The following is a 10,912-nucleotide window of genomic DNA, read 5'->3' as shown; positions in this document are numbered from 1 at the left end:
CCTCCAACTTTATTTTATATGTTTCATTTTGACCGTTCAACTCTATTTCTTATGTTCCACTTTAACACAAAGGCTGAAATCAGTGCAAAAAATATAGCGCGTGTGTATACACAAATTCGAGGTGTAATAAATATCCAATTAAATGTTGCCACATGATTTTTTCATCCATGTCAAACGGGTCAATACTAAAATATCCGAACCCAACCGTATTTTTTCATCCACTGTTGCCCCATCTTTATTCTCAAAGTTCCAAAGCTTTCATCTGCTGATTTCATACCTGGCCATCCAGAAAATTTTAAACTTTTACAACTTTATTGTTCGTTTATTTATTCTGTTTTTTTGTGGGTTTATTTCATCTAAGCTTGAAGTTTGAAGTGAATCCATGTCTCAAAGAAAATTATTTTTTCATAATGGAATGAATATTCGTTATTGTTGGTTTCAAGTTGAACTGAAAATATCGTGGACACAAAGAAATCCAGGACGATGCTTTTATGGGTGTAAATTTGACAAAGTAAGTGAACCACTTTCGAATTTCATTTCAGTGTTATCATTTTCTTGTGTAAATAAGAAACAGACTTAATTTTACCCAAATACAGACGGGTTCAGGTATTTTAGTATTAACTCGTTTGACATGGATGAAAAAATCAGGTAGCAACATTTAATTGAATATTTATTACACCTCAAATTTGTGTATACACACGCGCTATATAGAGTTGGACGGCCAAAATGAAATAAGGTTGAAATAGAGTGCCAAAATGAAAAATGGTGCCAAGTTGAATAGGCTGTATATGTATTTGGCCGGAAAAAAAAAAAAAAAGAATAAAGCCATAGCGCACGTGAGAATATGTTGTGAGCGCGTGGGATCCTCGAATATTGTCGCACATGGTGTGCTTCAAAATTTGCCCAAGCACACATCGAACTCAACCTTAGAGAGTCTGAGCTTCTGGACTTAACTAAATTTAGCTTCATTGCCTTCCGGCATTTCTTCCCTATTCTCCGGATCACAGCAGGCACTCTCACACACACTACACACTATCTCCATGTTCCATTGGCGGCACAAAATCGAGATCTGAAAGTAGACAATATCAACGGCGACCATTGATTCACTCGCATTATCCATATATGTCTCGGCCGCCCAATCATGAGTTTCAGGAATGGTGGAACAAGCAAAGAGCCAATGGCAATGACGACCTCCTCTCTTCTTCCTCCGAAAACCCTAGCTTTTTGACAGTTGAGATCCGTAGCCCTACCGTTGATAAGAAGGAACGTACTCGCAGTGCTCGTCAACTCTCCTGGATTTACCTTCTCAAGTTTCAGCAAATTGCTAATTCAATCGCATTCCTCACGAATGGCTTCATTTCACTCGTTCGCACCGCCAATCGCCGAATCGTTACATCCAATTCGGCGCCTCATCGATCAGATTCTAAGCTCTATCGCGTAATTAAGGTGTTTTTAACAGTTTCAGTTATATTGTTAGTGTTTGAGCTGGTTGCTCACTTCAGAGGATGGCATTTCAGTCCTCCGACTGTGGAATCGGCGTCGGCGGAAGTGGTGGACCTAGTGGAGTACGTGTATGCCAATTGGTTAGACATTAGGGCTAACTATTTGGCGCCGCCACTACAGAGCTTGACCAATATGTGCATTGTTTTGTTCCTGATACAGTCCGTAGATCGAGTGGTGCTTGTACTTGGCTGTTTTTGGATCAAGTTCCGACGGTTGAAACCCTTGGCGGAGATTGAGTACTCTGCTGATGTGGAAAATCTGAATGCAGAGGATTATCCCATGGTGTTGCTTCAGATACCAATGTGCAATGAGAGGGAGGTAAGACCAAGTATGTTTTCAAGTTCTCACTGCTAAAGTCTATTGGCAATTACTCCCTTCATTTCAATTTAAGTATTTTACTCTTTTTTTAGTTTGTTTAAAAAAGTATGCCTCTTTCTATATGTAGTTAGTATTTAATTCTAACATTCTCATTTTACCCTTAATGACACTGCTCATAGAAACGACATGGCACATTTAAGACCACATCAAAGGATACTTTTGATATGTTATACACACCTTTAGGTTAAGATCACAAGATTCAAAAGTTTTGTTTACATTCTGAATTACGTACCTAGTCAAACTAAGGCAAATAAAATGAAAGGGAGGGAGAGTACATGTTTAGTGAATTTGCTTCCTTTGTTTACTCATTTCTAGGCCAAGTGTCGAGCTAGTCTAGCTTGTAGAAGTAGGAATGATTATATGCAATCTTTATTACTTTGCAGTTTCTAGTGATGTTTCGAATGTAAAATCTTTCATGGGTTTAATTTCCTATTTTTGTAGAATAGAGAACTTTTGACTATTAACAAACATGAAAATTTGGATACTTTTGAGATGATGACTTTACTAAGTCGGAGACTTTTTGACAACAGAACTTAGTTGGTTTTAGATATAAGGTGAATAGCTGATTAAACCAAGTAGTCCTACCTGACCCTGAATGTAGATTTAAAAACGAGTCTGCACACGGGCAAACAATTTCTAAGAATAGTATCTTGGGTCAACCCCCACAATTGTCACCACGCTGTGCTCTTGGCAGAAACTATACACTTATTATCTGCTGAGATTTTAAAATGTTTTTATTCGTGATGTTAATTGTGGCATGTCCTCATGACAAGCCACTTTTATCCTAAATAGGTAAGTTGATTATTTTTGCTGAGTTACTGTTTGACTGAATTGTTAATTCCTTCGTTGTGGTACTGTTCAGGTGTACCAACAATCGATTGCAGCAGTATGTGTCCAGGACTGGCCTAAGGAAAGAATGCTCGTACAAATTTTAGATGACTCAGATGACTTGGGTGTTCAGGGACTTATCAAGGCTGAAGTACAAAAGTGGCAACACAAGGGTGTGCACATTGTATATCGTCATCGTCTTATACGCACAGGCTATAAGGCAGGAAATCTCAAATCTGCGATGAGTTGCGACTACGTAAAAGATTATGAATTTGTAGCAATATTTGATGCAGATTTCCAACCAGCACCAGATTTTCTTAAGAAAACTGTTCCCTACTTCAAGGTGATTGCTTTTCCAAGTTCTATCTGGGTGGCTCGTGTAGGCACCAAAGAATGTTATATGAAATGAAATCTTCTTAAATTCAGCCTGTCTCTACTAGTTGGTGTTACCTTGGAGTTTAACATGCTATTTCTTAATGAAAAATGGGATCCGTCACTAACAAGAGGAACTCTAGATTTTTCTATCTATAAAAAAACGAGGAACTCTAGATTCTTAGAGAAGATTTAGATGGAATTGGAATTTCATAGAGAGAACTAAGTAAAAATTTCATGTAATACGCAAGAAAGGAGTTTGTTAATCTTTATATGCAAAAATTACTAGTCCGTGTTTTTTTACAAATGTTCTCTTGAGCATTATCAAAATATCTCTTCTTAAGTTTCCTTCTAGAAAGTACCTTTTGTGGAGTTTTCTGATTGGATTTTTTTCTTTTTTCTCTTTTGGGCTATACTGAGAACAATTGGTGCTGAAATGTTATTTCCTTCATCTAATGTGCATGATGTATTTTAATGCTGGCTGGAATACTCCATCTTAGTAGATAAAAAAATTGGTACGATCTAAGCAGGCTTGATTGTTATCGTCAAACTATTTCTTTTTAGGATCTAGGTACGAGTAATTTGCTAAATGCTTATGCTTTATTATTTGCATTCAAGATTTCAAGTTATCTTTATCCTGAGAGAAAAATCAGGCTTGAATAAAAATTATTTTCTATCTCTTGGTTACTAGTGTTATATTGAGCTTCCCTGCTTTAAATTGCAGTATGCTATATGCTTCATTAATTGGCTGCCATAGTCCACTTTGGGACATTGTTCCAATTATATCTATAACTTTTATCTGCTTGCATTCTTGAAGGGACATGATGACATCGCTCTTGTCCAAACAAGGTGGTCTTTTGTGAACAAGGACGAGAATTTACTTACAAGATTGCAGAACATAAATCTTGCATTTCATTTTGAGGTTGAGCAACAAGTCAATGGATGGTTCATCAATTTCTTTGGCTTCAATGGCACTGCTGGTGTATGGAGAATCAAGGCCCTTGAAGAATGCGGAGGCTGGTTAGAGAGAACAACAGTTGAAGATATGGATATTGCTGTCCGTGCTCACCTTTGTGGATGGAAGTTTATCTATTTGAACGACGTTAAGGTTTGCAAGTTTCTAAATTGTGAATTAATGTCTTCGTCCGATAACGGTTAGACAGGTTTAGAAAATTTAGCTCTCTTTTTGTCTAGTGCCTGTGTGAACTGCCGGAGTCTTACGAGGCATATAAGAAGCAGCAACACCGGTGGCATTCTGGTCCGATGCAACTTTTTCGCCTGTGTTTTTCTGACATATTGCGTTCAAAGGTTCGTATGGTTTATTTATCATAAGCAAATATTCTTACAAATTTTGGTCACGCAGTAGCAATCTTTTTTTCTTTTTCTTTTTTTGGTCACGTCTCACAGTATCTATGACTAACTTGAAGATTAGTCGGAAAGTTATTCAATATTTAATATGGCCAGTAAATTAAAAAGGGAAAACAAACTTGGTCATCGCAGGGGTCATAACTTGGTTCTTTTTCTAGAACATTAAACTCTGATCCAGCGTGTCATAACATGGTTCTTTTTCTAGAACAATAAATTCTGATCCATTACGAGTGAAGCCTCTTCTTTGTAAAAGGAAGAGGTAAACAGATTCTTCAAGATCAGTAATTTTTGGATAAACAATGGAGGGTTATGGCCAGCCTTGCCTTTAAACTTGTGCCTTTCTGGAGAGTATACTAAATTATGGTAACCTCTTATGACGAATAATGTATAGAATATTGATGGGTCAGTGTTTCATCATTACTTTTTTTGAACATGTAAGACTTTATAAACTAAGAACCAGCACTAAGTTGGTGCTGGACAGCACACGACAGGATAGCAAACAACAAAAAGAAAAATTAATTTCCTTTTTCTATACATCAATGGACTCTTGAGTTCTAAAACTGATTCCGACTCATTTACAAGCTCCAATTTACACCAAAAGTAAAACAAAAGAATGCAGTCAAACATTATCTTCTGAATGGAGTTGGATTCGTCTTCAAAGCATCTCAGATTCCTCTCTCCAAATTATCCAACAGATAGAGGCTGAGATTGTATTATATCATATAACTTGTCTGTCACGAAAAGGTGGAAAGTACTTCTGTACAGATGAGAGCTTGTCTTCTGTTCCTAGTAAAATTTTGGCGCTCTTACTATAGGTGATGTTATGATAGGTGATTGGGTATTACTCGTAGAGACTCATATCTTTGCGTAAATTCTTTACTTTTTGTATGCCACTTGTGTACTAGGAACTTCTTTACCACATTAACAATTATTTCCTTTAAAGAAGAAAACATGAAATACATAGATTGCATCCCAGAGCTCTCTTGTCTTTTTCAAATACATGGTAACCTACATCTATCCCACTCCCCAGCCAATGTCCCCAAAAATTAACAGTGACCCTTCCTCACTTTGCTGTTTGCTCTCTTGGTCAATTTGGATACTTCACAATAGGAGGTGGAGGGTACTTTTACTTGAGCTACCCTCTGTCTTCAAGAATTTTTGTTTTGTGAGAATTTTTTTATGATAAATGAGATAAAGAAATTTATGGCGATGACAAATAGAGAGAGAGAGAGAGAGAGTTCTCGTTACGAGAGCAGGAAATAGAAGAAATTTATCAATAGTTGGAAAAAATATCTAGGATAAAAACTCTTTAAGTTTCTCAAAAGGGCAATGTGCGCAAGTCTCTTAAAAAGTTGCAAATGGTCAATATTGGTTTAAACTTCACTTTTCATTTCAGGTTCCACAAGTTCTACTTCCAGTAGTTCTCCCAAAAAGGGAAGTAAATAAATAAAAGCCAAGCCAAAAAAAGAGCAAGAAAAGAGGAACGGAAGTGTCCAATATAGTAGTCAAATTATATAAGGTGTGTGTTTTAGAGCCAAACAATTGTAGATTCCATTGCATAGATTTTTAGATGTTCGCCAAGAGATTGTTATTCTAACAATATTGATAGTAGGGGACTTTGAGTGTTGATAGGGGATTGAGGAGGTTAAATGAAATGAGAAAGGCATTATGAAATGTAATAAAGACTATGAACAAGTGAACACCATAATATATGAGGATATAAGTAATAAGCTGGAGAAAAGCTCTGAGCAATCTATCATTTTTGTTCCAAAGTAAGCTTAACGAGTAGGAACGAAGAGAGAAAATGTGTATACCGTCCCAAAATGGGAGAAAGATATGAACGGAGACCTTCAACGCTATTCCATGTGGTGAGACAATGAGATTACATCCTCTGGCTTCTTAAAAGATACGATGATAAGAAAATGTAAAGAGGCTTCAGATACTGAAATATAAGCCAGCTGACTGGGCATAAGTCTCTCTCTGATAAATGTACTTGTTTGTTTGGGTGGGATTGTGGTATGTCAGGTGAAATTGCTTCTGAAGGTGAACATGCAAATGTGACATTAAAATTTGTAATTTTACTGACACTTAAAGGATGACATTGTGCAATGGACCTATTTATCTTGTTAGGTGTTGAAAATGGGAACTACTAGCAGGAAGAACATTCCGAAATGTCTCTCGACACATCTTCTGACCTACTAATGACTATAAAGCAAGAGCTTGTTTGAGATTAGAGTTGTGGGTGATTCATTTGAGACAAGAATTTGGATTTATATTAAAGATAAATCTTTAGCTTATACTGAATAGGAGCAGTATGAACCACATAAACTAATACCAATCGATACAAAATTAGAACAGGAATATCACAGCGTAGCAATAACATTAATGTATGCCTAATCGAGAATTGGGAGATTTTTAGCAGTGTCGAATACAGTAGTTATTGATGATTTGGTTTGTAATAAGAAGTGATGAAACTACAACGATATTCTTTCTCGTGTATGTGGTAAGATGTAGATAGCTGGAAAGAATAGCTAGGTGATGACTATTAACATTGCTGGAGATTGATGAAGTGTGAGACTACTTTTCTCCATCCCCACTAAAATCAGATATACCTTCTAAACTGAAATTTACACACTAAATAGGAACTAATAACCATATAAAAGATTTTATCATGCATAAAAGAATACTTTTAATGCTGGCAGTCCATGGGAAAAATTCAAGCCCATCACAGAGCCTCAATCCCAAACTAGTTGGGTTAGGTACATGAATCCTCTATTTCCATTTGCTCTATTAAGGTCTATTGCAGTCCACTAGTTAAATAATTTGTCTTTTTTAGTCAAATTAAACGATTTCTAAATCTAGAGGTTATTTAAGTGTATTATTTATATCTACAATGACATTCTTAGTCTCTAACCAGATTACAAAAACTCTTGGCAAACATCGGATTAACAACAATTAAGCCGATGGTTGATATCTTTTATATGGATCATTTGCTTCTGTTGTGTTCTGCTCATCTTATTGATTCTTGAGGAACATTTAGTTATATCATCCGGAATTGCTATTGAGAGTGTAATTCTTTTGAGCAATGTTATCAAAAATTTCACTTCACTTTCAAGAAATGTGTGCTTTGCGTCTTTCTTTTTGCTAAAAACCTCATGTCCTTACTGTTTTTTGTGATTTTCGCTTTTAAAAACATTTTTTTTGAGATGATGTTCCTCCAGCAGTCCCCTTTAGCATCGTCATCATAGTTTTGACGTAGGACATGATCAAACTATTTCAGACGACCTTATTTCATTTTATCCTTAATGTAATTATGTATGTTGCACCCTCTGTCAAATGTGCTGATTTCTAATTCTGTTTAATCTTATAATTACACATCCATTTCAACATCCTTATTTATATGCCACTCATCTTGTGGTTATGTTAAGTCTTAAAGGCCCAATGTTTGCTCTCATTTAACATTAGTTTACATGAATTTCTTTTTCAACCACGAGCATATTAAACCTTAATACTTGAGAAGAGAAAAGTAAACGAACTTATATGCGCACTCTATGTTTACTTAGTGGAATGGCTAAATGCCAAATCCATCCTCATTTATTTTCCCAACCCACCGCTGGTCTAAAGAAAAAAGAAAACAGTGGAAAGGTTCTTAGTAATTTCGCATGGGTAGTTCTTATGTCATTCATCTTCTTATTGATCTGAAATTGCCCAAGTTTATTGTCTCTTCTTTGCTAAGCTTCCATCTTATCACCATAAAAGTATATGCATGGATAGTAGGCATGCTTTCTCTAGGTCTGTCCTCCCTCCTTCCTTCTTCTTTTTGGTAACCCCTCCTTCCACATCAGACTTGATGTGCAAATGTGATATTTTTTGGCTGAGTGTTGCAGAGAGTCAAAATTTTTGGAAATGATATGGATCTTAGTACCTGCAAATGGGTAGTTCCTGTCGTTTTTCAAGTGTTGGCTTCTTTTCTTTGTACTTTGGTAGGGCAAGCTCTTCAAAAATCCGGACATTTTATTTCCTCTATGTGCTTGCTTAAAGGCCAATAGAAAATAACAGAGGAACTTTCCGGGTTGTATTCCCTCTGACATCTTGGCTTTGGGCATATCTACCACTTGAGCTGTAAGACCACATGCTTTTCTTTTATTTCCTCAAGTTCGTACTCTTCCAGCCACCCCCGTTCTTCCATATATCTCCGTACCCTAGGCTCCTGCTTCCATTAGTTTGACATAAGTTACTTTTGGGGAAAAATTGTGTGGTCATGGCTGTTAAAGTTACTCTGACCTGAAGAAAGGTTATCATAACGTTTTTATGCCGAACGGAAGTTATTCTAGTTACCCCCTTCTGATTATCTCGTAACAAGTAAATTATGTGGCCTTCCTTCTAATTAAGTTTATCATTTCCTCACTGTATCATTTCAATTTGAATATTTAAATGAATCCTTAAATGCTTTATAGATACACAATTTATTTCTTTTACAAGTTTAAAGATCATTTATATCTTTCCAAGTGATGATTATTGTATATGGCTGTCATTTCAGGTTAGTTGGTTCAAGAAAGCCAATCTAATATTCCTTTTTTTCCTCTTGCGGAAGCTCATCCTACCATTTTACTCATTTACTCTCTTTTGTATCATTCTCCCACTCACCATGTTCCTCCCAGAAGCTGAGTTACCAGCTTGGGTCGTCTGCTATGTGCCTGGACTTATGTCCATCCTCAATATTCTTCCAGCTCCACAGTCATTCCCTTTTATTGTACCCTACCTTTTATTTGAAAACACAATGTCTGTGACCAAATTCAATGCCATGATATCAGGGCTTTTCCAGTTAGGAAGTTCTTACGAGTGGATTGTTACGAAAAAGTTGGGAAGATCATCAGAAGCTGATTTAGTTTCAATGGTGGAAAATGAATCTGAACCTTTGGTGGAGAAGAGTACTGTCTCAAGATCCTCATCAGAATCAGGCCTTGCTGAGCTTACGAAATTAGAGATGACCAAGAAAATGGGAAAGAGGAAGAGAAACCGTTTATATAGAAAGGAGCTTGCTCTTGCATTGATATTATTAACGGCCTCTGTCAGAAGCTTGTTATCTGCTCAAGGCATTCACTTCTATTTCCTATTGTTTCAAGGGTTTACTTTCCTTGTTGTTGGTCTTGATTTGATTGGCGAACAGGTGAGTTGATCATAAGAACATATCAAGATATCCGGCCACGAATTCGATTGTGGAAAATCTTCTCAGAAGGGCAGACCGTACTGCTTGTACATGTGATTGTGGTACCTGGCTCCCTATTGCTACATTTATGCAATCAACTTACACGAGTTAAAAGAAAGCTTTATAATACCACTATTTGGCGGCCATATTTATTCAATTGATGCCAAGTGGAGATTGAAATCAATACTGGTAGGAATTGTCATCTGCCTACCTCTTAGTTTGATGTAATTTAATATAAGCTTGCCTGTAATAGTAGTGTAACCATCGAGTAGTCTGTTTTTTGTTTGTTCATCAAGTTTAAGATTCTTTATTTTGCCATTGACAAGTTTTGTACAATTATATATAGTTAAAGTTGGGAGAAAACAACAGTTACAGCATACACTCTTATTTACTAGCTTGGTTCATACTGATTGAAATTTGTTCAACAAAAGGCCTTTATTTGGTCACGAAAAGGATTTCACGTGAACTAACTTGCTTTTCTTGGAACCCAAAAAATAGGTTTTCATTATAGCAGCCCCAAAAACAAACCAGATAAAAATGAGTAACTTGCAGCAGCAAATGTGTGCACTTATAGAAGATCGTTTCAACTGGAAGAGAAGGCATAGTCAAGGCCTTCAGTTTTCTTTATCTTTTTTTAAGTGGTCAACCGATCATCCATTAAAACTCCCCAGAGTATCCACTACCACACTTACTAACGTCACAGGTTCAAGGAAAAAGAGCATCTCTCTTCAATGGTCTTGTAGCAATTCTTATGTCCCAATGCTTGTACTTACTTTTAGTAAATACAATTAGCTCCCCAAGCAATCCAAGGGTGAAAAAAAACTTAATTGAACCCAAACAATTATCTGGGTATAAAAATTGTAATGGAGGGATGAAGCACATCTTGCTACGATTAGGCGTGTTTTAACCATCCAGGTGAGATATAATGAGAGTTAGCTTGAATTCTTTTTACCTTATTGGTGAAAATGTACTAGTTTTAGTTATCCAGATGATAGACAATGAATGCAAACCTTGGATCCTTTTACCTTATTTGTGATAAATGTACTAGTTCTGGTCTAGTCTTAATGTATTGATGAATTGACTAATGCTAGTATTACGTAAGCCTTTTATTGTTTTTGATGTTTCGACATTTGTATTATATTCCATTTTATGATTGTTTGTTTGTAATTTGTGATTTACCGGTTATTTGTGGTTTTATGATAGTATTTCGTGATATTTGGAGGTTGGATTGTCTTTGGTTTATGTTCGCAGTAG

At 36.3% G+C, this 10,912-nt stretch overlaps 1 protein-coding gene across 1 annotated transcript; it reads left to right on the top strand.

The window, feature by feature from the left end:
- The first annotated feature begins 899 nt into the window (after positions 1-899).
- Positions 900-10,037, top strand: LOC109237382 (probable xyloglucan glycosyltransferase 6). Its single transcript, XM_019403678.1, has 5 exons — positions 900-1,821; positions 2,744-3,052; positions 3,899-4,189; positions 4,276-4,389; positions 8,990-10,037. Exons 1-5 carry the CDS (start codon positions 1,123-1,125, stop codon positions 9,626-9,628), a joined length of 2,052 nt encoding a protein of 683 aa, XP_019259223.1. The 5' UTR covers positions 900-1,122; the 3' UTR covers positions 9,629-10,037.
- Positions 10,038-10,912: the final 875 nt, after the last annotated feature.

Source organism: Nicotiana attenuata, unplaced genomic scaffold (genome assembly GCF_001879085.1).
Source record: "Nicotiana attenuata strain UT unplaced genomic scaffold, NIATTr2, whole genome shotgun sequence".
NCBI lineage: Eukaryota > Viridiplantae > Streptophyta > Magnoliopsida > Solanales > Solanaceae > Nicotiana > Nicotiana attenuata.
Note: the sequence above shows the minus strand (reverse complement) of the source record. Positions and strands in the feature narration are given on the sequence as shown.